The sequence below is a fragment of the Apteryx mantelli genome, chromosome 15 (genome assembly GCF_036417845.1).
Source record: "Apteryx mantelli isolate bAptMan1 chromosome 15, bAptMan1.hap1, whole genome shotgun sequence".
Classification (NCBI taxonomy): Eukaryota; Metazoa; Chordata; class Aves; order Apterygiformes; family Apterygidae; genus Apteryx; species Apteryx mantelli.
In genome coordinates this window covers 15971873-15999147 of record NC_089992.1, presented here as the reverse complement: position 1 = coordinate 15999147, position 27275 = coordinate 15971873, and the positions used below count along the sequence as shown (strand labels likewise).

General features: G+C 39.6%; 1 protein-coding gene across 5 annotated transcripts in view; it reads left to right on the top strand.

Moving 5' to 3' along the window:
- The window catches only part of RAB27A (RAB27A, member RAS oncogene family), a 39539-nt gene extending 13423 nt beyond the window's left edge, over positions 1–26116 (top strand). For 3 of the 5 annotated variants that reach the window (XM_067305456.1, XM_067305455.1, XM_067305454.1), the window contains 6 exons: positions 15421–15593; positions 17266–17351; positions 18129–18232; positions 18932–19055; positions 23328–23563; positions 25586–26116. In XM_067305456.1, the coding sequence (XP_067161557.1) occupies positions 15441–15593; positions 17266–17351; positions 18129–18232; positions 18932–19055; positions 23328–23526 (666 nt within the window). In that variant the 5' untranslated portion in view covers positions 15421–15440 and the 3' untranslated portion in view covers positions 23527–23563; positions 25586–26116. Of the gene's footprint in view, positions 1–10685; positions 10772–15420; positions 15594–17265; positions 17352–18128; positions 18233–18931; positions 19056–23327; positions 23564–25585 lie in introns of those variants that run through there. The other 2 variants (XM_013957282.2, XM_067305457.1) reach the window with 2 other exon arrangements.
- Positions 26117–27275: the final 1159 nt, after the last annotated feature.

Sequence of the window (27275 nt, the reverse complement as noted above, 5' to 3'; positions counted from 1 at the left end):
GGTTTGGCAGTTGGTAAATGTTTGGAGCATGAACCAGTCATGGTTGATGTGAACTGGAAGGGTTTGTGAGAGTGCTGGTAGCAAAAATAGCAGGGGGCTCTAACAGGGTATGGAAAGAGGATGTTCCCTCTGGAGTGGTATCAAAGTTTAAGAGCAAAAAACCCGGACAGTGCTGTTTTAATTATCTTGGATTCAGTCTCAGGCCAGTGCCGTACACGGGGAAGGTGCTTCTGGTTCATACCAGTACTGTTCTAGGTTAGGTGAGTTGGATTTAATCTCTTCGTAGGAGACTGAGGGAAAGACATCTCCTTGGTTTAAAGACAAACCTTGGTAAGTTTATCACTGAGATTAAAAGAAATGACTGCAACGGCCAGTGTCTGGATTGAGTAACAATGAGATGCCCTTTCTGGTCCCACGCTGTCAGCTGGCATTTCTTAGTGTGGTTATATAAAACCTGTCCTATAGTTAGAGGGTGGAATTAGATCTGGATAGCAAAGTATGCTGTGCAAATAACATCTTATAATACAGAGCAAAGTAACTCAGTATTTCTAAATGTTGTGCTGCTTGAACCTTTCTTTTTCCTGCATTTACATCCTATGCTCTCATTACCATATATAAAGATAAATTATACCTAATAAACAATTAACATTATGTTAGTGAGACTCTGCATGTCCTTGAAGATCTATGCTAGTAGATTTTGGTGCAGGCTTGGACCTTCTGGGCAAAAGGAGATGACTTCTGAAAGGAAGCATTCTGCTGTATGCTGGTGGTAGGGTGTGTGTTGAATCGCTGCATTTTATAAAAATTTCTTGAGGAAATCTGGGCAAATAACATGATTTTTACTGATGGGCTAAAACGTAAAATGGAGGAGGAAAGAAATGAGTTATGCTGACACTACAGTGTAAACTTTCATTTTGTATTTTGTCCTTGAAAACTTTCTGTGCTGAGTCTACCCAAACACTTTTGGTTCAGGCTGACTTGCACTTTAAACCAAAACAGAATTTTATACATGTGTTTTGTTGTTGTTAAATAAGGTCAGTTTTGAAACAAGAAGGCAAATTGGCTCACTTCTGAAGATGCCAGGCCAGACTATTCGCTCACTTTTCCTAAACTATGTTGTGGCAGTTTTTCAGAACTTCCATCCCTCTATTCATTTTTACCACACTATTTAGTACACTGGACCCAATTTAACAAATAACTTCAGTCTTCCCAGGATTGCATTTTTTTCAGCTTTTTTTTTTTTTTTTTTTTTTTTTTTTGTGGTTGTTTTAGCAGGATTCTTGAAATCTAGTTCCTTCAGTGTGGTGGTGTTTTTAACTGGATTGCACACCAGTGTGTTTGCTCTCGTGTAGTAAGTGATAAAAGGAAAAAAATGGTTTGTTATACAGTCTGTTGTGCTTTTCTAACTAAAAAAAATGGCCTGCAAAGAACCATGAAAGCTCATCTAGTTCATATGCCTTTCTTAATCATTTAGTAGTGGTTTCAGTCTGAAAATTAATTATGGAAAAGGAAATATGGGGGATGGATGTTGTTACTGTATTTTGTATCTCATCGGGAAGAAACTAGAAACTGCCCATCTGATTACACTGCCATCCCAAGCATGAGTTCATAATCGGGCATCCTTTCTAGCCTAAGTATTTGTCAGTGTGTTTCTAAACGAGGTTGCAGGACAAAACTTCCAGCTTTTGCAGGCTGTAAATAACCAGGGAGGAATTGTTCAGAGAACAGAAAACGGTATTCTCCACCACTTCTGTGGCAAAGTCACAAGACTTTCCCAGAGTTGTAACTGATGTCTTGCATAAAGTATCTTAAGACAATTTCTCTAGTCCTGATCGTCACCCCTTGCCCTAGGTTTGTGAGGACAAGGTGACAAATTCATAAATGTAGCTACACAAATATGTCTTCTTGCTGTTTCATTACAAATATCTACAGCATGTGAAAAAGCTTAAATAAAATAACTGTGAACAAAGCTTTTAGTAAACACTGATGCTTGACTTGCTGGAATTTTTTTCCTGTGCTGTGCTGGATAGATTGGTTATCCTATTTGCTTCACTGTGGTTTATTGTTGTTAAATAATGCTTTTCAATTATTGCATTACAAGTGTAAGTTGGATGTTCCATGTTTTAGAAGCTATTTCTAGCACATTCCAGGGTAGAGATTTTTTTTTTAGAATTTAGTGTAATAGCTTAAGTTATTTAAAAATTAACTTTTGATAGTGTTGGGATTCTATTATTTGAAACAAGGCAAGATTTTAGCATGTGGTGTTGCCCCTCTTTCCCCTCCCATACTCCCATGGGGTTTTGGTGTATTTGCTGTGTTCCAGCATGTATGTTAAAGCAGCCTAAGTAATTAAGCCTGGTAAAAACAAACTAGGAAACTAATTCAGTTAGGAATTTGTTAATCCTGAAAATAAGAAGGTCTTCAAAGAGAAATTGTAAATTTTGTGCCCTTTTTTTATTTTATTTAATTGTAAAAAGACAATCAACGCAAGTTCTGAAACTACACAGAATTTAACAATGAAATCAAAACATCCTACAAGCAGTTCCTAAGAGGAAGACCTGGACCAGATCCTAGGAGAATCAAGGAAATGAGCTGCAGTCAAAGGGAAGCAGAAATAACTTTTTAAGGAGAAAAACTTAGAGTAACTTTTCCTTGGTCTATAAAGTTTGGCTTCATAACCAGGAAATAATTTAGCTCCTGCTTCTGAATTTTGTGAAGGGCGTGTGTCATAGGAATAAAGTCTCTTTGCAGAAATTTAATTTTGATATAGTATGGTGCAACTGTTGACATAAATAGAAGCAGAATGGGGATCTTTGAGTTGGGAATTCTCTCAGAGTGAGTCTCGGTAGGTGTGTGTTAGCATAGCTCCACTAAAATCAGTGGGGCTGTACTGATTAATGCTAACCGAGATTTTCTTTTTCACTTACTGAAGTTGTTTTTATTGTAATTTTACTGCTAGATATTTATTTCCTTCTATAAGAAATCATATGCACTGATTTGAAGTCAACCAAACACTGCAAACTAAAGTCAGTGTTTTATTAGAAGATGAAACAGCACTGCCTATTTTAGTAGTCTTTCGAAATAGAAACTTTGTTGGACGGTGCATTGCATGCTCTCAGCTTCTTGTGACTTGTAGATAGAAATCTGTAGCTGAAAAGATTTTTTTCATACCTACTTGCCCTTTATATCCTATGTTGCATTTTAGAGGTGTGGTGCCTTTCTTAGTCATATTGTAGAATATATGAGTTACTAATAAATCACTACGTGAGGTTAGGTTGTTACAGTTAACTTGAGATTTTCTGACCCTTACTACTGAATTTCATACTTGCTGTTCAGTTAGGAAAGCAGACTGAATCCACCGTGGTGTGAAAACTGCATATGAGATTCTTTGATGTACTTTTTTATATAGGAACTGCTGGGATCAATTAGAGAAATCTGATGACTGGTAGTTTGTTTTCTTAGAATAACTTTGTATATTTGTTCTGAAACACAGGTTATAGAGGTGCACCCTTGTGCCTCAGTTGAGCTGTAAGCTCACTGTTGCTAAGCTGTTGCTTAGCTATAGCAGAAACATTCTGAAAATTTTAATTGAAGTTTTGTGGGGGAGAGGTAGGAAATCTCCAGTTATTGTATGCCAATTCTCTTTGTTAAAGCAAAACTTAGGGAAACTGTATGTCTGCATAAAATTTTAAGAAAGAATTCTCGAGGAAGGCATCTGCAGCATGAAAAACCCTGGCAACAGCTGCCAGCTTTCAGCCAGGGTGCTCTTCTGCAGCCCGCTTGGTGCCTGCAAGCAGAGAATAACTGGTACAAATAACACAGACAAAGGGTGGCACCAGGCTTGTGATTCTCTTTGCTGTCTTTGCAAGGCTCATGCATGCCCCCATGAGAAGAATTAGTGTAAGAACTCATTTGCTGTGCCGAGTATCTGAACTGTCTTTGCTGTGTATCAAGGTTGAATTATAATTCACATAAGAATATGGGATTCTGATCAGAGTAGCAAGATGAATAGTGTCGGCAACTTGGGCTGAAAAACAACAGGCTTTTTGAATGGAAGCTTTGTGTTGTGCTGTTCAGCCCGCTTAATCGGTGCTTCTTTTGAATTATGCCTTCCCTGAGGCTCTAGAAAAGAAGCTGTGCTGGGACACGGGTTGAGGCAAACATTTTGCCAAAAGACTGTCTAAACATTTTGGCAGACTGCAGACCCTCAGTAGAAAGCCTGGACAGTGTTAATGTCTGTTGTAGTTCTGCAACTGTACAAGTAAAAGATTTCGTGACTTGTTGAAGGAGTGGGCTGACTTCTGAATTCTTATGAAAAAGTATACTGTAGTTTTAGCTTTGCTTTGTGAGGAAAAGATTGAGTGTTACCTTTGAGCTGCAAACAGTGCTCCAAAGATGACTCTGTCCTGCTGTGACAGATCAAGACTTCTGCTTTTCTGTTGCATGTTAATAACTTCTCGAAGAGAAGAAGTAGGTGCCTGACTATGGCCTGTGTCCGTTTCAGGCAGAAATGGTGTTTTATTACGGAGCAAGCAAATTATACCCAGAGTACGCTCAGTAAATTATTTCTAAACTTCTTATAGCATTTACGAAACATGAAAGCGTCATGCATGCTAATTGGTTTCCAGACATACATTTTCTAAAAAACACTGCACAGAACTGGCTGAAGAGACGTCTCTGAGACAGCGGCTGTTACAGGCTCTGAATTCAAGGGTTCAGGCCCTTCTTGAGACCCTTTGAGAGTAGATTATTCAAATAAGAGGCCCACTTCTCCATTTCTTTGATGCCAGCCCGCAAGGCTCTGACTTTATCCACGTCGTGGTGGTTGCCAGCATAATCTCTAGTTGGCCCAGTGAGCTTAGCACCTGCAAGACTGCTTCTGTTGAGAGCTTGTGATTTGTCAGAGTTTGGCAGAAGTGGATGCTTGCTGTGAGCCTCGGTTTTGTCGGTCTGGCCACCTCCTTCCATCCCCATCTGCATGCACCCATTCCCTGCTCTGCATCTCTGACTGTCCCTCTTACTTCAAGTCTGAGCATGTTGGATTCTAGATTAAGGAATAGGAAGAACAGACTTTCTAGTTAGTAGAGAGGGTATTTCTCAGCTGGCAGTTTCCCTTATTTTCCCACAGATATTTATAAACTTATTTTGCCTTTTTTGCTGGATCCATTTAAGAAACCTTTCTGATTGAATATTTCCACAAATAACTTCTTAGTATTCCTAATGTCATGTCCAATATTCATAAATAATACAGATTTTCCAGCTCATCACAAATGGATATTGATTAGTTGCTCAGTCAATAACTTTGATAGCCAGTAATTTTTCTGAGGAAAAGGCTGTCAGCCTGAGACAGGACCCTTTCACTCGTGGCTGGAAGTGTGACCTGAGCCATCAGTCGTGCTCCAGAAGGGTTAGAGTGCCTGGCAGTGAGCTGTTTTCCTGTTATTTGGCAGATGTAGACAGAGTAACTTCTGGTGGACTTAAAAATCTTTGGACACTTCTATGTCATCTAAGCAATGAGAAAATTGTGAAGCCACCAAGAAATAAATAGCCAGACCAGCATTCAGGAAATGCTATATGCTGCTTCCCCCACCTCACCCTCTGCCCCTCAGTGGTTGAACTAAATCAAATAACTTGCTCCAAAAATAAGGACATATTGTAACGTTGTAGAAAAGCAATAATGCTAAGGAATAGTGGCAGCTGGCAAAAAGCAAAGTAACTTTTGTTGCATCTTCCAATCAAAAATCTCAATTAGCAAGGAGCAGTTTACCTCCTAAAAGAACAAGAGAAACAAGTATTTCCAAATCCAAAGGATGAGAAGAGTGGATTAAATTCTGCACTGAAACTCTTTCCTGCCCCACCCCTTTCATATGCTTACTCACAGCTTATTAAGTGAATTATGCAGTTTTGTTTTATAGTCCAATTTGTATCATATTTGTGTGGATTTCAGATTTATGTAGCAGTGATTGGTAGGTATCTTTGGGTTGTCTGTTGCCGACCTTCCCCATAGACTCTTAATGACCTAATCACGATCATTTATCTCTGGCAGATCGTTTCCCTCTAATGGAGTATGCATCCTGTAGCCTTCATGAGTTTGGCAGTGTGACCTTTTGGAGAGACATTATCTGTATTCCAGATATCTGTCTTCCAAAACAAGGTAAAAGACAGCTGAGAACTTTCCTACCCTGGAGGAATGAAACTATATATACATTTTTAAAGAATATTTTCCTCTGGCTGTTTACGGAGTGTGTGCTTTGAGGGACATAAACAAAGAACCTGGCCTTACTACTGTGTATGGCAGTCTACTGAATCATCCACAGAGGCTGAGCATAAAATCTAATGCTTTCTTTAGCATGAGTGCATGCACACATGTTCTCTGAGATATCACTATGCTCATATTCTAACTGTGCATGTTGTTTTCTTTTTCAGTTTTTAGATTTTTACCTTTTCCTATCCCTTGTACTCTGCTTTCTCATTTGTCTGCTTATTCCAGCTATCTGCTGGAGATTTCTATCTCCAGGAAAACGCAATCAATGCTTAAAGACGTGCTCAGTTCCTGTAATGCTGTGTGATTCTTAGTACCTTCTTTATCTTTCAGTGGCTGTTTCTGATGGCTGAACTAGGAGTACACCCTTTTTCCTTACTCTCGTGGAGTCCTGTCAGTTTGCTGAATGGGTGGGTGGGCAGTCTTCTGGGTGTTTCCTTGCTTTTGTGTATATGAACAGCTCTGTGGGTGAAATCCTGGCAGCTCCTGTGTTGTGGGCTCAGGTACATGGAGCTCTGTGAGGAGCTGGATACGGCCATCCTGAATGGCCTGACCTCCCCTTGGAGAGGGAGCTCACCAGCATGAGATTTGCGGAGAGTTTTAGGCCAGTGAGCTGTAATGAGGCCGAGAGGTATCAGCCTGTCCTAGGAAATCTGTGTCCATCTGTCCGAAGGTCTGACACAGTATCTTTGAGACCATTTGGCCGCACTGAAATTGTAAACCTCTGTGATACTCTTAATTTCTTCTTGTAACCTTCTAGCCTTACTTCTCCACCAGCACGTTTGTATAAACTGCACTTCTGCTCTTGTTGCTCTTGGTGACTATATACTTTTCTCACCTCTCAGCCAGACTCATTAAGTTGAAAGGGTTGGAAATTATGTGCAAGTCTATGTATGACTATGTCACTCTAATATTATGAAGAGCAAATACAGTGTTGTGATGTGCTGCACATATTAAGTTGAAGTTGTAGGTAAGCCATGAGCTGGGTCCTTCCTGAAGCAGTTAGAATTGGCAAATTAAGGAAAGATGCCTGGTCTCACTTGGAGTTTCACATTTATAAGTTAGTGAAAAGTATGGCTTGATACCTTGTGATGCATTACGGCTCAATGACCTTAACAGAGGAACAGCTGAATGGCTGAGGAAAGAGTAAGCAGTATGGAGCTGTTTTTAAAAAAATCTTTGCTTTGTCTACTCTGGTGCTTACTCGCATGCATGACCATTGCTTCACTGCTAGAACCTGAAAGTGGCTGCTGGTGGGGGTTCAGAGAGGTAACCTGGGAGGCAGAAGCTCTTGTTCTCACAAAAAACACAGCTCTTCTCAAAGAGTTTAACTGTTTTCACCAGACACTTTTGCAAATCCTTATTTAGCTACAGCCTTTTCTTACCATGAAGCACTATAAATGTTAAAGAAAAACTGATGTAGGAGATTTTGCTGTGTTTGTGCAGAGAGGTTGAAACTGCACAGAGATACTTCAGTACAGATGATGCTGAGAGTATCCCCTGCAGCATTCCTGGTTTTATTTTCTAATTTTTTCCAGTTACATCCTGCCTTTCATTCCTGTATGCAACTCTGAGTCATCCTCTACTGAAATTCAACCTCCTTTTCTTTGGTTTGGTTATGCTGAAATGCAAATGTAGTTGCAAAACTAACTGTTGTTTCCTTTCCTGTCTTCTCCATTCCTAGTTTTCACTTGCTTTCTGGAAATGAAATCCAGAATCTGTCGTTTTCTTGCCTGCCCTGTTGTGCAAGGTAGAAGTTTCTTACCACATCTGCAAACCTGTTGCTTAACTTACCCCTTCTGTGCCTCCTTTCTGGTTGGGAGATCATGGTTTTGTCTGGCATCTCTAGTTGTAACATCTCTTGTTGCTTTGCGTGCCTGTCAATTCTTGTTCTTCCTATGCAGAACTCTGCACTTGCAGCAGTGCTGACAGTGTCGTAGAACATCTTCACTTGAGACAGAAGTGACATCAGCATTTGCAAACTAAAGCTTTGCAACTCATCTTTTGCACACGGTTTTGCAGAATCCTATATGCACCTTGAACGCCCTCAAAATCACTTGGATCCTTCCAAGAAAGAGGCAATCGTAGATATTGATGATCTAATCCCTTGTAATTCCTTAATAGTTGAAGCTAAAAAGGGCATGACGGTGAAATGTCAAGTTAAGTTAAAGCAATTGAGAGTAACCAAAAGATAAATGTTCAGAGTAAATGAATCTCTTCCTCTCATTTATGAGAGGAAAGCGTATTTTCCTTCCTGTTATTTATATTACAGGGAAGTCCCAGAAAATGTCATTTTGGCCAAAATTAAAGCCAGACAGGTCATATGTTTTCCTAAGAAAAAAATAATGGAGCTCAGAATATTTCAGTACTGTGAAGTGCTTATTTATTAACTTTCTTCCCCCAGTATAGCAGGTGCTTGATTAAAAAAAAAAAAAATTGTCATAATTTGTTTGTGTCACATTTGCACGTATCTGGCAGCTTTTAGCCAAGGGCAGTTTTTATGAAGTGTTGGCAAGGAAGTGCGTTTAACTCCCTGTTCCTTGTTTACAACAGAGCTGGCAAGTGTCTGACATTGACCAGTTTTGCAGGCGCTGAGGTGCCGCCGCTGCCGCAGAGCGGGGTGAGGCCATTTGCCACGCTTGGGCCGTGCGGGCAGGAGCGCGGTCCCTGCCGGGTGCTGGGGCGCCGGGGCGCTGAACGGCTTCCCTTGCTGGCCGGGGCACCTTCTCTGGGCTTCTGCTGCGATGGATCCGGTGACGTAGAAAACAGCTATTGAAGTTAGCTCATTAAGTCTGCGTAGCATCCAAGTGAGAAGCTTTTTTTTAGTGTGAATTTACTTGCACTTGCAGAATGCTCCAACCTGTGCAACTGCATTGTTGCCCTGTGCTTGTTTTCACACACTGCCTATTGAGAGACCTGCAGTGTTTTCCCTTTCTGTCCATGTGGGGCTTGGACTCCTTTCCTCCAATACACGTCAACTCTTTCATGATGAACATGAAGCCTTAGCTGCTGTTTTAAGAATATAGCCGTATTTGGGGAAACCTTCATTTTCAAAGCATTTTTTTAGACTTTTTTTCACAGTATATTTACAAATATGGCTCAATCAGATATGAACACAGTGGAAGCTTTTAAAGCAGACTGAGGCTCTTTCTCCTGTTACATGCTACTCTTGTTGGGATGGGTCCCTAAGAATATATCTCTTTTCTTCACTACGCTCATGCCTTTTTTGGTGGGTTGTTCTGCATTGCACGGAGAACGTGCAGACTTTGCTGTAGTGTGGCTCCTACCTCCAGGACATAGCCCAGTTCATTTCCCTCTATTCTAGTAGGGTCAAGGCTTTCCTGAACAGAGGAAGCAAGGCCAAGACATGATTCATCTTTCTTTGTCTGCAACATCTACCTCAAAACAGTGACACTTGCAGATGTTGGAGACTACAAAAGAGTCTGCCCCCTCCCCAGAAGAAAAATGTGATGAAATTCTGTGATATCTTAAAATGTGAATTAATTATAGGCCTAATCTGTGTTACTTGGCAAATTCTAATTATTCTGTGCCTTTATCATTGTCTCTGTATGATATATCATACTATTTAGAAAATAGCTTTGGCTGTGCTGCAGATCTAGTATCCTAGGGTGATGTCTGAGATGTATAAATAATCGTCTTCATTTGGCATGAGGGGTCTGAGTGGGTTGAGTCAGATGGTTTCATTGTAATATTTTCATACAGAACAGTGTGTTTTGCTCTTGGAGGGCTCAGTGGAGTGGTGAGGAAAGGACCCCAAAAGAAACGTTTCCTTTCTTTCTACCTTTTGTCTAAAATGGTCTCCTTTAAATACATATTACTACTTTGTGAAATGGGTGGTGTTGCAGGTGTGGTCTGAAGTCAGTCAGATTTAATTCCTTTACATTCCAGACTTTGCCAAGGAATAACTCTTCTGTTGTTTTCTTTAGAAATCTATGGTAAAGCTGACTTTCACCATGGTACCAAAGGGGCAGCAAGATGTGCTCAAACCTCTGTGTACAAGGCAGAAAGATAAAAACCAGCAGTTCACAGTAGAGGCTGCTGTCATCCTCCTCTCACCCGAGAGAAAAAGACATAAAGCTATGAACAGAACTGGACAGTTGTGATCCATATACTGCATCATTAATACGACGACACTGTTTCTGACAAAAAATGTTCTCGCACAAAGATGTTTTATGGCTTGTGGCAGGTTTAGCAGATATTTTGTGTCTGCTTCTAGGTAGGTCATGCATAAATCTCTTCTGAAATGCTGTTTGCCTTTAGGAATAAATGGGACATGTGAACTGTGTAATTGCTTCCCAGCTGTAGTGTGAAGCAGCCCCCTCCTTAGACCTGAGGCACACCTCTTATCTCCGAGCACCCATCAGCAGGAATGCAAACAGGTGACACGTAAGCCTGGTGGCTGTGCGCTGAACAGGCGGTGCTACGAAAGTCTCCTACTAGCAGTAGTGTCTTCAGTTAGCCCTAACTATTCCTTTAGCAGAGTTTGGGGTAAGTGGTGTCCTTTATTTTAAATTGATGTGCTTGAAGACTGTCTGATTAAGAGCATGTACAGATTTCCTAGATTTTTCACTGTGTATGTCTGTGTAAATTTTCATTTGTAGATCAATGCTTATTTTTGCTTATGTTTTCCTATATTATTACTTTGTGCCTTCGTTCTCCCTTCATTTTCTTCCCTCCTCCAGCTGTGTAATGACATGGGAATTGCATGTTCTGTTCAAGGCTTTTTGTTCAGAGAGTGTATTCGCTGTCCTGTACTGCACGGGAGAAATCCTGCATGCCAAGCCAATTTCCTCATTTTATCCAGGAGCAATGCTGCCATAGTCTCAAGTGTTTTATTGCACAGTAGGATTCTGATACTTATGTCCTGGAGGCACAAATATGAGCCTGTAACACTGATGCCCGTTAATGTGAAACTCTGGGACTGGGAACTGCGCTGAGCAAGAGCGACGCTTGCTTTGCGGAGCATCCCTTCTGGCAGGGTACCGTGATCTGGATGTGCGTGGGGAGAGGTCCATGGGGACCGTCATGCCTGCACAGACTAAGTGACAGCTGTAGAGGTCTCATCAGCAATGTAAAAGGCCAGTGGTACTTGTTTGTAGTCCCTGTCCATCTGCATGCTAGGCTACGTGCAATGCTGGAGTTGAAAGGGATGCAAGGGGGTGGGGGGTTACAAAAGTAGAAACCCTGGAGGGCTTGCTATGGACTATTATTAAAAATAATTTTGGGAAATGATCATTCTACAATGATTTCATACTTTTTTCCTCTTTGTAGACCTGATAAATTCTAATTATATCACCCCTTTTCTCTGATTCTTCCTTCTTCCCACTCTTCTGATACAAGAGGTATAGAAATGTGGATAGAAAGACAAGAAAAAAATGGGATGAGTTTATAGTAACAGGTCCATGACTTGGTTAAACAGCTTTCAGTTACTTAATGAAGAGTGGGGAGGGCCTGTATTTTAAAATACACAGGTCTCCCATATGATATATACAGATAGAGAGTATGACAGAGGTGAGTGGCAGCTGCTACGTTATATGGACTACACAAGCAGTGGTGAACAGAGAATTTTGACCAAGGAAACAGGTAACTGCCAAATAGTAGAGGCTTGATGGATTTCTTAAGTGTCTTAACATTTTTGAAGTTTTTAAAGTTGAATTGCAAGAAGGTGAGCTTATCCAGTTAGAAAGATGTATAACTGATCTGATCCTTTGAGCTAGTAATTACAGAGACAGGGTAAAATCCTGCCTGTTGTCTTCTGTTGAGTTCAGGGAGGTAGGCGTTTCAAAACAGCGGCTTAGATCATGAAGCTGCCTTCCTTTTTGATTCTGTCACGTCTGTCCTTTTGTGAATGCGCGTGTAAATATTCTGCTGTGAAAGCATAGCCACATGTAATAACAAATTAGATTAAAGAAAACTAAGTAAACAGCATGTGAAATACTGGAAACTTTAATACTTCTTTTAAAGACTCCTTAGCAGTTTTTGCTATGAATATACTTTTGCTGTGAATATATGCTAATTTCTATAGCAGAGAGCTGGATGTGTCTGGCCCCTAGGACTGCAAGTCTTAGAAGCAGAGGGTGGAGATCACTTTTTAAATATTTGTACAGGGAGGAGGACAAGGCTTGAAACTGCTGTGAAAATAACTCTTTGCATGTCTCCAAGGATAGGTTAGCTGTGCAGGGTTTCACAAGAACCACACCCCGGAGATATTTGAATAATAGAGTGACATTACGGGGTGCAGCGAAAGGTGTGTGCATTTCAAAAGCCAAAGGAGAGAACTTCCTTCTCCAGATCACCACTGAGAACACGTTTTTATGCACCTGCTGTGAAGAGCTCCTAGTCCACTACCAGTCATTTGCAAATTGCATTTGTTACCAGCCATATGGAGAATTGAGGTTAAAGTAGTCCTCGTGGTGTGGCATGCTTATACAAATGGATACTCTACAAATCTGATATGACATAGTAATGTCTTTAGGGTGTTCCCCACCCCTCCATGTCTAACCAAAGGTTTTCATCCAGCTCTGGTCAGTGGAGGGTTACTGAGGTTTTACTGTAACTCTTAGCAGGCCTGAACCGGAACGGTTTCTACGCCTCCGTGCGTGCCGCTAATAGTGATACTGCTGTAGTGCCCATTCTTCCTCCATAAGGTCCTGAACAGGGTGCAAAATAAACTAGCTTTCTTATAACATAAATTAGTTTACAGTGATCAGGTGGCACTATCATTCCTATCTTATCAGAGATATGTTCTGTATACCTACAGCTAGCTAACAAAATATCAGGAAGACAAGGCAAATACTTCTGTCTGAGGGCAATAGCATAATAAAAACCATGATGCCAGCCTGTCTTTGCATAATATACTGGTCATAAGATTTGCCTTTTTAAGCTATAATTGATTTAGGGGTATTGAAGCTAAAATAACATGAACTTGAATAGAGGGGCCCTATATTTTACACAGCCCTTTACTCTTGGCAGAACATCTGAGGGCAAAAGGAGCACTGTATAAGAGGCGGAAGTCTAAACCAAATCTAATCTTTAATAAAAATCTGCATGTTTGCTTTTTAAAACATTTTTCCCTTTCTTCTAATGTGTTTCAATGAGAAGAGGCTTTGTAGAGCTGCAAGGTAGATGATCTGATTTTATTTTATTTTATTTTTTATCCTCTCCCTTCTTGAGGAAGAACAAAAAAGACTTTTGCTGGTATGTGTGAATGTATTAGATCAATAAGGGCTTTTCGTTTCTGTTAAAAATTTTCTTACGTCAGCGTGTCACTGTCTGTTCCACGTACTCGCTTGAATAGACCACTCTTGCAGACCTACATGGTGAGTGCAGACCTGCAGTTTTGGTGTACTTACGTAAAAAGGTCACTGTTAATGATTAGTGCATTTTTTTTCCCCCAACCTTTTACTCTATTGCAAAACATCATATTAAAATGCAACAGTGGAAAGTGAATTAGCTGCCTGTGGCTTGGTAGTGAGGGTGAACTCTGTCAGCTAATACTAGGTAAGCCCTAGTCCTTCAAGGTTTCACTGTGGTGGATGGCATAGTGTAAAATATGCTTTGACTGGCAGAAGGGAGATTTCAAGCTTGGAGATGGCAGTAAGGTGTCAAACGCTTTCCACTGACGCTTCAGCTGGAGAACTTCTTGGTAAAACTCAACTGTTGTCTTCACTGGATCATGGTTAGTCCAGTAATGGCTAAGTCAACTAATCACAGTTCTGTTTTGTAACCAAGAGCAGAACTGACATAAAGTCAAGGCTTTAAAGATAATTCTGACTTTAGTTTAATGGTGGTGATTGACACCCACATACTTGAGATATGGAGTTTTGTTCCAAACCTCAAGCTGTGAACTGATATTCAAGAAATGAATTGGTGTTTTGCCATTGATGCAAGCTGCTGCTGTGTATGACCTGAAATGAGTAGTTTTATCTAGTTCAAGCTACAAGCAGTTCTAATAATACTTATTTACACTTCAAACAGAAAATTTTAATTTGTCTTTAATTTCATCATCTATCTTTTTGTATATTTTGGTACTTATTTCCCTCCTTTAAAAAAGGCAGTCTTATGCCAGATTTCTGCTGTTTTTAGAGTGGTTATTTTAGGCTTCTCTTTTTGCATTCATTTCTTTGAAAACAACATAAGGCAGCTCACTACTGTTTGTTTTGGGGGAAGTGAGGCTCAGTAGCTGCTCAACGGGAAAGTACTAGTGCGCTTATATCAGTCTTTCTAATGTACATTAAAATTTCCAGGGATTGTGTTGTAAATTCTAGCTAGTTACTGCACTTCGATCAGAGTGTATCTTACAAGTGATTATTGTTTCAATGGTGCAAAAAAAATAAAGGGAAATGTCTTAAATGTGTATAGGCCATGGAAAAATGTGTGTGTTATTTAATGACATTTAGATATCAAGACTTAGTTTAAATGATTTGCTACTACCGGGAATAAAACTTAAAATTGGAAGATTGTTCTCTTGTTTCATTACAAACTGAAAGAAAATGTTGCATGGTTATTTTTCCTCCTGGTATGAAAGGACTTTTTTGACACTGAAACATAGCTATTAATAGAAAATGATTATCACACAGAAGAAGACATGAACCAACTTTAGTTAAACTACTTTGAGAGCCTCTTGTTATGTATTCACAAAAAGTTCAATAAATGTTTAAGGTCTGAGGCAATATGGTGCCTTTTTATTTAAATATTGTGGGGGATCTGAATTATTCCTGTATATTAATAATCTCACAGTGAACGCAAGATCAGAATTATATTGCCGATATGTTTAAAGTAGTTTCTTCCAGCTTCCACACAGATTAAAACAGTTCTGCAAGTCATGCTACAGATATCTTGAAGAGTTTTCTTTGACCTTGGTTTTCGGTCTTTCTTGAAGAAGTTAAAATTGTGTTGCCACCTCTTTGCAGTAAGATGAGCGTTATAAAAAATAAATGATGTATTTTCCAGCTGGACTTGATACTGATACCTGCCATAATTGAGAGTTTAATGTGAAACCAGTGTAGAAGAGTACAGAATTGGTCCCACTACTGGATTCTTTGTAGTTCAAATAGTGATTTGTATTTTAAACATGTGGCAAAAGATGCTTTAGCACAGTTGTTGAATAACTAATGCTTTTTGCTTTGCTTTCTAAGGTGTCTCCTGAATTCTCACTATGTCTGATGGGGACTACGATTACCTCATCAAATTTCTAGCACTTGGTGATTCTGGAGTAGGAAAGACCAGCCTTCTTTACCAGTACACAGACGGCAAATTTAATTCCAAATTTATCACAACGGTGGGCATTGACTTTCGGGAAAAGAGAGTGGTGAGTTTTCACAAACAGTACGCTCCTTTAAAACTATAGCTGTCTTTATGTTCATGATGGCTAGGTTTTATTCTGAAAAAATCTAACCTTCTGATGCTTGTGTGGAGGCATGCAATCCACAGTTACTGTGTAATTAATCTCCTGATAAGGAAAGTAGTCTGCCCCCCTGGCTCCCCCAAACTTAAAATAAGAAGAGCTGATTCTCAGCAACCTCTCGTTGCTCTCTAGCCAGTGCTGATGAGCACAGCTGCTTGGTGAACTGTGCTCATACTACCCCAAGTAGCACTTCTGTTGGTGACCTCTCTATGCAAGGACTGATTGGGCTGAAATAAAAATGGTTTTGCTGTTTCTGAACTGAAATGGCTAGTGACCAAAGACTGCAATGTTAATTTAAAAACCATTTAAGAAAATGAGAATGAAATGGTATATCATGGTAAAAGGAGTTGTTCTCGCTTCCTAAGGAGTTACCAGTACCAGAGAAAAATTGTGAAAAACAAAATAGAAAGGCTTTTTTAACTCTTGAGTTGTTGTTAAATGTAAGGCAAACATATTTTTAATTTGAGGCCGCAGAACACTATGTTATAACCAATTGGATGTTGGTCCTTACTGCCCTAAGGAACGGAGGTGGCACTGTGCCCTTTCCTTTCTCCTGCAGCAGTGTTACACACCTTTCAGTGCAGCCCACTGCGACTTCCCCAGCGTCCAGAAACCTGGATGGTGAAATGGACATTGTGTAAACTGGCTTTCGAAGGGTGACTTGCACCACAGTAGTGGGAAGGAATAAATATCCTGATGAGACGCTGGTCTCTTGAATAAGTTAGTATTCCTTTTTTGGGACAATAGAAGTGGTGGGGTTACTCGATTAATATATTTGGTAACTCAAAGTAAGGATTATGTTTAGCAACCTGATTCACATTATCCACAAATTCAGCAAGCTTACATGTCCTTAAAGATATATTTCTATCTCCAGTAATCTAAGGTACAATGATAGTTCAAGGAAAAGAAGACAACCCAACCTGAAGTGTTCTATAATACACGAATATTATTTTTATCTGATCCTTCCAAAGCTAACAGATGTCCTTATTTATGCTTTTGTGCTGAGTAAACTCTTCAGCATTTATTATTAGCATCCAATTTCTGCTTTTATAAGCTAGAATATGATAAGATCTACCCTCAGCTCTTTTTCAGCAGTCTTTTGGCAGTTAAGAAGAAATGTCATTATCTTTATGAGTATATTGTGTTTGCTAATGAGGTTCTGTTAGTTGTACAAATATATTGCCAGATTGCATGATCTGATTGTTGCTCTCTTATAATTACATTTTAATTTGAACAGGATATGAGATAATAGTAAAAAATAGAAAATTGAAATAAAAAAGTAAACTTGCCTAAGGAAACTCAATGGCCATTCTGAATATCTGTTTGGAGTCCACGGTCTATTGGAAACTGTTTCTCCAGTTTCACTTTTTCTCTTGTTTTTAAATATTCAACTACATGCATAATTAAAATGCAACCCTGTTACTAAGTCATATAAAGCAGAAGGTTTGAGCTGTAGTTGGGCCTTGAGTCAGAAATGCTAGTTTTGCTTCATTCAACAACTTTAAATATCAGGGTTTTATTGCTGTTCTATAGAGGATGGATTGCTAATGCTGTCTTGCAAACTTGCCTTTTGTAGGTCTATAGACCCAATGGGCCAGATGGCATTAGTGGCAGAGGACAGAGGATACATCTTCAGCTCTGGGATACTGCAGGGCAGGAAAGGTATGTTGTTTTTATTTGTTTGTTTTTCTCTATCTAGCAAGTAAGGCGGTTGTCATGAAGTTAGACAAAACACAACTAAGTATAAGAATTTTATTTATTGATTGTTGTATTTTAGTTGTATGACTTGACAGATAAGTGCTCTTACTCTGGTTTTAACAGTGGTGGAAGCAGTTTCCCATGGGTACTTATTAAGTTACAGCTGTGCTAAATTAAAACATTAAAACTGTATTTTTTTCTGTCTTATGGAAACCTTCAGTGTACTTTTTTCATGGCCAATTAATGTAGCTATTTCTAAACCTTTTATAATTATTATTATTATTGTTGTTGTTGTTATTGTGAATATCTTGAGGTCTTGGGAAAGTCAGACAGATGAAGTCAAGTCAAAGGATTCTTTTCTAGTTGTCTATTAAAAGACTAGCATCCTTGCAGCTGATTATCTTAAAATCAAGAACTGATCTGCACAGTAAAAAATTTCAGTGTTGTATGAACTTTACTCTTCTTCTAATTTCTTGATTAAGGTGTGCTTTACAATATGGGGCTTGATCTAAAGCTCTCAGGCTTGAGTGGAAGGTCTCCTTGACTTCCTGAGCCCTGGATCAGGCCACAGTAATGCTAGCAATTCATGTTAGCCAATCTCCACATCAGCAGAAATAATTATGATGAATATTTTTTTCTAGCTAGTTGAGTTTTAAGTTACCTCAGTTTTATAACTGTATACAGTTATGTTTTCAAATTAACTTATCAGATGTGCCAGCTAACTTCACCTCAATGGTCTAGGTTTCGTAGCCTGACAACAGCTTTCTTCAGAGATGCAATGGGGTTTCTTCTACTCTTTGATCTGACAAATGAGCAAAGCTTCCTCAACGTCAGGAACTGGATAAGTATGGCTTTTTTTTTTTTCTTGCTTGCAGGGCTATGTTTGCAAATATGGAGGCCTTACTGAGAAATAGTTGGAACTGAAAATTCTGTTTTTTAAAGCTTTCTAGGGAAAAAGAAAGTAAATGTTGCATTCATAATTGTAATAACTGTTAGTGGTAGTGTCTAGTGCTTACCTGAAATTCAGCTTTGAATGTATATGTAAGCAAGCTGAGAAAACTTTGTATCCCTGACTGTAGTGTCATTCAGGAATTTAAGTCTGTGGAAAGCCTATGCAAAGCTTCAGCTTCAGCTTTGCCAGCAAGGCTTAATGGAAAGCAAATGTTGCTAGGCTGGTGTGTCTAGGGGAAGCAGTTCCCAAACCCGTGGCACATCAGGAGAGGGAAAGTATTCTTTCTCCCTTCCTAGCAGCTCACTGAAGATGCTTGGTGAGCACAACTCCTCAAGCTACAAATACACAGCTTCTGTGCTAATGTTATCAGGCTCTTGCTTCCCAACTTGTTCACTGGGTGTGTGATAGTGGATGTCCACCTGCTCTCTGACTTCTCTGTGCAATAGGAGAAATCCTGCTAGGTAACAGAGAATACACTTGTTTTCTCTCTTTCTAAGAGTCATCTTCCTGAAGTTCTTGTGTCCCCTTAAATGTACTAATGTTCTTAGTGAGAACAGCAAGATGTGAGCCTGATTTTTGTTGTTGTTGTTAGGTCAGCTACAAATGCATGCATATTGTGAAAACCCTGACATTGTATTATGTGGAAACAAGAGTGATCTGGAAGACCAAAGAATGGTGAAAGAAGAAGAGGCAAAGGAACTTGCAGAAAAATATGGGTAAGTAACTTCCTTCCAGTTATTGTTCTGTTTAAAGCAAAATGAAATATGCTCTCTCTAGTGCCACTTCTGTATACTGGAAGGTTATTGTGAGAATAAGCATTTTAGAACACTTAACTGGCCTGTATAATATCTTGTTTCTGTCAGAGGTCAATGTTTTTTGCTTTGCCTAAAAATACATACTTGATTTTGTAATAATCTTGCATTGGAGATCAAGTGATCTTCTTTCCTTGGTAGGAAACAAAGTAAATCATTTCACAAATGTTCTGGAAAAGAGGTGGAATTTAGCTGGGAAGGCAGATGAATAACAATGGTATAACTTGCTCTTGCCTGTGCTGAGGCTTTCTACAGGGCACAGAGAACCCATCTCTCTCAGATTTTTGAGGAAAACAAGAATAGTATTAAACAATGATATCCTAATTTACAGTTTAAGTTTTATCACAAAAGTTTGTTGTAGGGCAGCTGCTGTAACTGGCATGGCTGTTGAAACATGCTGCCTCAGTTTCTTTGAGAGCCTCTGGACCACTTGCAGGCATCCCAAGAGTTTATTTTATAGAGTGCTGGGTTCCTACAAAAGAGTGATTCTGGTCCAGACCACAGTTCCCCATGTGCTTCCCCAAGCTGTTCGTGGTGTGCTGTGCTGCCCTTTCCCCTCCTTGCCCTTTCTTCTCAGCTGTTTGAATTTCCTTCAGCTGTTCAAGGAATTTTGCTGGACCTGTACCTTAGATGAGTTCTTAGCAGCTGTCCTCAAAAGGTACTCAATCCTCAGCCGTGTTTTCTTGAAGACATCTAATTGCTCTCTTAATCTTTCCCTGGAAGTCCCAAAACTGCACATCAGTCAGGCCAGCTGAAGGAGACAGCAGCCTTGCCTTTCCCCATCCCTACTGGCACTGGTCATGTGTCCCTAAAGGAACAGTGGCAAAGCTTTCTTCTGATGGGATTCTTCTGATAGTAAATTCCATAGGACTCTTCTACCCTGTTAACAATTCCATGAGTCTCATCTTTGGACTATATTTGCATTCTAGTGAAGGTCAGATATGTATTTTTGAAGTAAGTCTTCTGAGCCATTTGCGATGGTTTGATCCACATTGTGGAGTAGCCTTGTAGCGTGTGAACTCGATTTCTTTTCAAATAAAAACTAAACCAGAAGATGTGTTCCAGCTGCTAATGTGCATTCAGTTCAGGGCATTGAAATAGCGCTGGTCCAAAGACCTGCAAAACACCTATAATGTGAACTTTGGGTCCTCAGCCCTATTTGGCTTGTTCTGCAGGCCTGGTCCTGTTATGCCACACTGTTTGCTATCACAGAGGTAGTCACAAATTAGCTCTCCTTGACCTTGAAGAATCATGGGAGGGAGGCAAATCTGAAGCTAATTGTGTATTAGAGACAAATGGGTTGAGTGCAATATTACCTGCTTCCTTTTTCCTCCTCCTACCAAAATGCGTGTTTGAATTCCACATTACACAGCTAACAGCAAGTGCATATGGTATTTTAACTGGCTGCTTATGAAGGAGCAAAAACTTTTGGGATTGAACAGCAACAGATGGCATGTAGCAATTTCTTAAAGATTTGAAAGAGATCTTTCTGCATGGCACTTCACCTTCTGCAAAAAGCGATTTATGAAACGTTTATCATGGTGGCTGATAATGCCAACCTAATTTAGGAATAGGGAACTAAAAGTCAAAGTTATAGATCACATCCAATCTGCAGGCAGTTACAGCCTTCTCTGCCCCGTGGAGATGAGGCAGGATAGCTGCTCGACTTTCCCAAATGCTGCTGGGAGGAAGCAAGATAAATCCTGCCACAGCAAACAGTCTGCTCATGACAGAAGTGTGTGATCCTGAATATCGCTCCTGTGGAAAGGCCTTGTACTAGTAGGTGATGTGTTTTGAAAATGTTCATAGGAGACATAGATACTGAGACAGGAGTATAATATTTTTGACCACTCACTGAGTCTTGCAAATTAGAGATAAACAAGAAATACTTAAAGTTACGAAGTGATTATTTCAATCACTTGGGGAGCAGCCCTAAGGTAGCTGCTCTAGCACCACCCTGTGGGGAGCACTGAGCACCGAGGGCCGAAGCCTACAGAGCAACTGTCGAAACACCCTGACCCTCGGCAGTCGTGAAAAGTGGTAATGTATGGCCGATGCCAAGGTGCTCACACTGTTGTTGTTAGCCAAGACCTAGGTGGGCCGAGCACTGTGCAAACACAGGATAAACCTTTTAAATAGAGTTTACAGTTGAAACAAATTGAAATGGTTGAAACAAGATGCAGCGGCACGGAGGATTGCAATCAGCACCACAGGAAGTGGTATCCCCACACCCCAGCCTAAACGTCGTCAAGAGCTTTCAGAAGTCTTCTAGAAAAGCAAGAGTTTGAGGAGAATTTGGAAGTCGCTTGCTGGGAGCAGTTCCCCAGCGCGAGGGGGCACGCTGGGGAAAGCACACAGGTGTTTGCTTGAAAATGCTCTGGTCGGGTCTGATACAACATGGGCCATAACTTAGTGTTAAAATGGGTATGATTGGAGGGAGCCTTAAATAATACATTTCTCTCTCTGTAAAAATCCTTTAAAATGAGGGTCCCCTACCGGTTTAGGGTACAGTTTAAAGTACTGCAGCAGGCATCTGCCCTTTCACTGTTACGCCAGAGTCAGAATTTTTTTCTGGCAGGAGTTGGAATTAAATTTAGTTAATGCAATGGTGTCCTTCGGGGCATGGCACTGTCTGCAGGCTCCTTCTTCTTAATAAGAACTTATTTATTATCCATTGCTCCTGACACCAGTTACATTTGTTTATCCTGGCATTAGTGTACAGATAGAAACCCCCAGTATTTTCCTCCCCTTACTTCCTCTTCCTCCTCTTCCCTTTGACTCCAAAGTTAACTCTTCTAACCTTATGCTTCAAAAAATAATGGAAAGAATATTCTGCATTCATCTACTGCTTATTACTGCTTGGTGTTCTCTTCTTCCATCTGTAGTCATCCTCCATCAAAGCAGTGACTAACTTCAACCTGGTGAACGTCAACATCCACTAGACTTTTTATTTGCTTATCACTCTCCTCCTGTCTCTTTTGACACTCTTGCCCCCTTCTCATCAACCTCTTTAAGTACATAAGCATCCACTGGAGATAATTATCCTCATCTTTCTATTCCTGTATCCTGCTTTTTTATTCCTCCTTTTGCCCCTCTGACTTGTATTTTCAGTCATCCCTATTATCATCTTCTTTTATTCAGTCTTCCCCTTCCTTAAGCTTTTTTTCATTTGTACTAGCTTTGTTCATCTCCTTCTTTTATCTTGATAATGCTTTTGCTTGCCCTTCTTGTTCTTTCTTCTGTGTCCATTCACCCTGACAACCTGAATTCGTATCTCTTGTCCATTCCCCTGGTTCATTTTGTTTTCTCCTTTATCTGTCTTGACAGTTGTATCTGCTCCTTTCCTATCTTGATAGGAACAGGGCATTCAAAGCAATGAAAAGAGAGGAGAAAATATCCTGTATGCAGTCTCCATTTTAACATGGATGCACTGCTTCCCCCAAAATCTGGATCCCTGATCAGCATGCCTGGCAGCTTACTCATGTTTTTTTTTCATGTTTGGCTGTGGTTATTTGCTATGGATGGGGGCATGTGAGAATTGGAGTGCTCCCTAGGGGGGGAGGGGTTGGTGAATTCAATAGAAGGAAGAATATCTTATCGTTAACTCTTCTATGCTGGAGATACACTTCTAAGGCAGTAACATTTTGCATCTGTTGGGGCTGTTGACATGCATTTTAAAGCAAGTGTTGCCCCAGTTCAGTGACACCTTTTGTAGTGATGGCAAGAGCACCACATTCGGGGTCTTTGCTGCCTCGCCTGCAGGGGAACGTGCCTGCTAGCACTCCTGTCTTGCACTGGCGCTGTAGCTGATGTGGAGATGGGTAAGGAGAATGCTGATACGCAGACAAGGCTATGTAAAGTAATTGAATCTCTTGTGGGTGAGCAGAACTGGAAAAACAGACTTCAGTAGCATGACTTTGGGAACTCATACCTACTGGTTCTCTGTAAAATGTGGATTCTACAATGTAACCTCATGCTTATCCTTCTGCCCCATCTACAGTGTGAGCCATTTCGTTTGTATTTCAGACCACTGAGCACTTAGACCCTTTCTCCTCTGGAGTATCAGTAATAGCCTTTGTGTGTTTTCTAAGTATGTGGCAGTAATCATGTATTGGTTTTGTTCCTGTGAATATAAACTGTATGATTTAAATTTGTGGTTTTTTAAATCTTCTGCAGAATACCATATTTTGAAACCAGTGCAGCTAATGGGAGTAATGTAAGCAAAGCCATCGATACTCTGCTTGACCTCATCATGAAGCGCATGGAACGGTGTGTGGATAAATCCTGGATCCCAGAAGGGGTAGTGCGCTCCAATGGGCACAGCTCTACAGAACAACTGAACGAGGAGCAAGAAAAAGGCAAATGTGGCTGCTAACTCAGTTACAACAATTGAATTTAATGTGTATGCTAAGGTATAGTACAGTTGCAGCTTAACTGTTTAACCTATGGACCAATAGTATCATATAGTTATATTATGAAGCTATATTAATTCTTGGTGTTTCCTTTTGAATAACATTGGCTGTTGCTTGGAAGGTATGCAATTTATTAGCGGATAAGACGGAGGTTTATCAATTTGGTGTAACACTGGATGCTCCCTGAATTCTCTTCTTTGGAGGGAGGAGAAGGAGGGGAGTTTTCATCACCAAACTTAGAAAAAATTCTCTGTATGGGCAATAGGAAAGGGTAGGCATCTGAACTGGATTCTCAGTTGCCATTTGAAGGCTCCACTGAATACACAGACTAAGCATTTAGATTAGATATTGTGACTGCTCTTAGTCTCTACTAACAGTAAGTTTACCAACAGGGTTCTTGACTTTGAACAGAACAGTTCTTGATTCTATTTGAACAGAAATGTTTCATCATTTCATCAATAAATAACAACAGTAAAGAACAAATCCTGCATTTTCCACAAAAGCATACAAATAGTTTTTCTTTGCTCTTGCAAACCATCAGCTTCTAGTGATGAAAGCTAAAAGAGAACTATTCTATATGGAATAAAAAACTGTCTAGAGAAGCACAGCGGGTGCACATTTAAACCAGTTTGGGTATGCTATGAAATTGAACGTTTAAACTACAGCTGTACTATATAAAATATATCCAACACACGTATGAGACCTCCTGGCATCATCTGAATTTCTAGAATATGCATATACATATATTTATATGTAAATGGCATAAGTGTACATCTGTTATGTTTCTTTTATATTACCACTCATGTTCTAACAGGAATGTAGGGCAACCTAGATGTCAGCAAAATTTCATCAGGGCTAGTGCTTTGTGCTGAATTTGTTTTACCAAACACAGATTTGAATGTTTCTTTGAATTTGGATTGAGAAATGAACAATGATTGTCTTCTGTGAGACGTAGCTGTCTAAGATACCAGTTCTGTCTAAATCAGTATTTCTGTAAATTCATAGTGCTCATTTTCACCTGCCGAACTTTGCATCCTGTAAATCTTGGTTATCGTATATGACTTGTTCATTTCCTTTAGGTTGTGTTTAAAAATGAATAGAGTTGCTTTTCCCCTCCCCCCCTTTTTTTTTTTCTTTTAGATCACATGAATATCTGTTTTGGTTTCAGTGGATGATGTTACTCCTTGATCATTTTTATTTATTCTTATGACAACATAAGGAACAATCAGTATTTTTTATTTTTTTATTTTTATTTTTTCCAGACTGATTTGAGATATGCCTACCAAACTGTTTTCTACCCTGGCAGAGTCTAAAGTATTGCCAATTAAATTCATAACATGCCAAACCGAGTCTTTTTACAGACTTTCCATAACTGTTTGTTTACAAAACTCCAAAGCTATTACTACTTTAGAAATTATGTATTTATTTATTTAAATATTCTATCTGTTTGGCTACTGCAAGTTCAGGCAAACATTGACATCAGTTGTCAACATGAATTGCAACATAACAAATTTTTTTGAAGGACCAAAAATGTTTACTAAAATAGGAGCTAATTATGAAATTGTATCTTTGACGTAGCCTCTGGTTATATTAGAAATACAAAAATAAGTGTTAAAACTTGGTTATTAAAATATTTTAAAGTAATGTATTTTTCTTTAACAAACACAAGATGTAAATATTAGATTTTTATCAGAACATACACAGAATATTTGAAAGTGCAATATAATTTGACTGCTAGGACAGAGGTTAAAGCAATTTGTATTGAATAAATATAGTTTTTCTACTATACAATACCAAGAATCTAAAATGCTTGTGGACCGGAGTTACTGTAGTTTAACTCAGAGTGCCTTTTGAAGTTATCATCACGTTTCTGACCAGTGGAGTATTAAACTTTACTGTAGAACACAACACATTTCAATGTACTTCAGTGTCTGAATTTGTTTTAAAGTAACTCTGCTTTTCAGAGAGTTGCAGTGGAACTTTGTCATACATTAACTTTAATGGGAGTTCTTGTGTTTACAGCTCCATCCAGTTCCTGAAAACAGTAAGGATTATTGCAGCCAACTACTGAGCTAAGTGACTACTGAAAAAAGTGTAAAAAAAATTTTCCTTTTGGATACCTACATTTAAATTGGATATTAAATACTGAAACTGTCATATTTTTGTCCTGCATATTATATGTAACTATTTACTGTATAAAGAGAGTCTACATAAAACTGCTTTGATGTAAAGCCATAAATCTTGTGGTACACTTCAGTTTAATTATTTTGTGACAAAACTTTGCTTCCTTTTTAGCTTTCATGAGAAATCATGGTGAATGTTTACCGACTGTGAATTACAGTATCCTTACTAGTCTAGCACTGGTTTAAAAAAAAAATAAATCAGAGTTTTCATGTGATGAGAAATTTTATTTCAAGAAAAGTTTCCATCCTGTATCAGATGAAACTATTAAGTTCTGTAATGGAGCAGAAAGTTTTGGAAAGCATTTGCATTAAGATGCTTTGTCCCAGGACTTCTTGCTACTATAAAATAGTTAAATATTCCTGATCTCAACTTTGTCTGCATCTGTTGAACTGAATTGTAGCATTTTGCTTTGTCTCAGTTCAGTGTTAACCTGTGTAAATGCACTGTCTCTGTGCCTTATGGCTTTTTTAGTTCAAATACTTGTAAGTTTTCTTCTGTGGCGTGAGTATTCCTTGGTGTTCCCCTCTGGCACTGACTGAACCAGTCCAATGGGGGCTGATGCATCCTGTGTGATGCCACAAGGAGCCCAACCCGTAGAAGATCGAGATTTGAAGCACAGTAGTGACTCCAGTGAGCGCAGACAGATATCAAACAGATGGAAAAAAAAAATGAGGCTCAAGATTCTTCCTCCACAGGAATGATCCATGCTGGACAGCACACTTGAAGGTACCTCCTGTCACCAAAAGCGTACTTCTCTCATCCACTCCATATAATCCTGGCTTTTGCCTAGTGTGTTGGTGTTTCTGGATTAATTCTATCCTCAACTGTAGTAAAGTACTAAAATGGCTGGTACTTAACAGTCGTCTTAGTTAGCATTTCTGACCTGCTTTCCAAGACTTATGCAGCATCTCAAACTTGCTTTTTCTTGAATGAATGAACTTCATGGGAATAACAGAGGTGGCATGTAATTCTGATATCTTTTGCCAAGTGCAGGGAGTTATTACACTTCTGCATTCATAGGATGTTCAGAAAGCTGCTGATGTGAGCACATAGCCTGTACAGAGTAATTAGAATCAGGCAATGCATTTTGTAAAATCTCCTATCACTTCTACGAAGGTGAGAAGCCTTATTTTTCAGACCAGCTGCTTTCATGAAGAGCCATGTAGATGCCCAGATATGATATATGCTGGAGGGCAGGGCTGCTGTTCAGAGGTTCCTCAACAGGCTAGAGAAATGAGCTAACATGAACCTCATGATATTTAACAAGGGCAAATGCAAAGTCCTGCATCCGGGGTGGAATGACCCCATGCAGAAGTACTGGCTGGGTGTTGACTGGCTGGAAAGCAATTTTTTGAAAAGACCACTGCCATCAACTGCAACAACCAACAGCAAAAGGCCATCAACAGCAAGTTGACCAGGAGCCAAAAGTGTGCCCCTGTGGCATCTGGAACACTGTGTCCTGTTTTGGGCACCAAAATGAGAAAGATGTTGAGATGTATGAGAAAGATGTTGACATACTGCAGAGAGT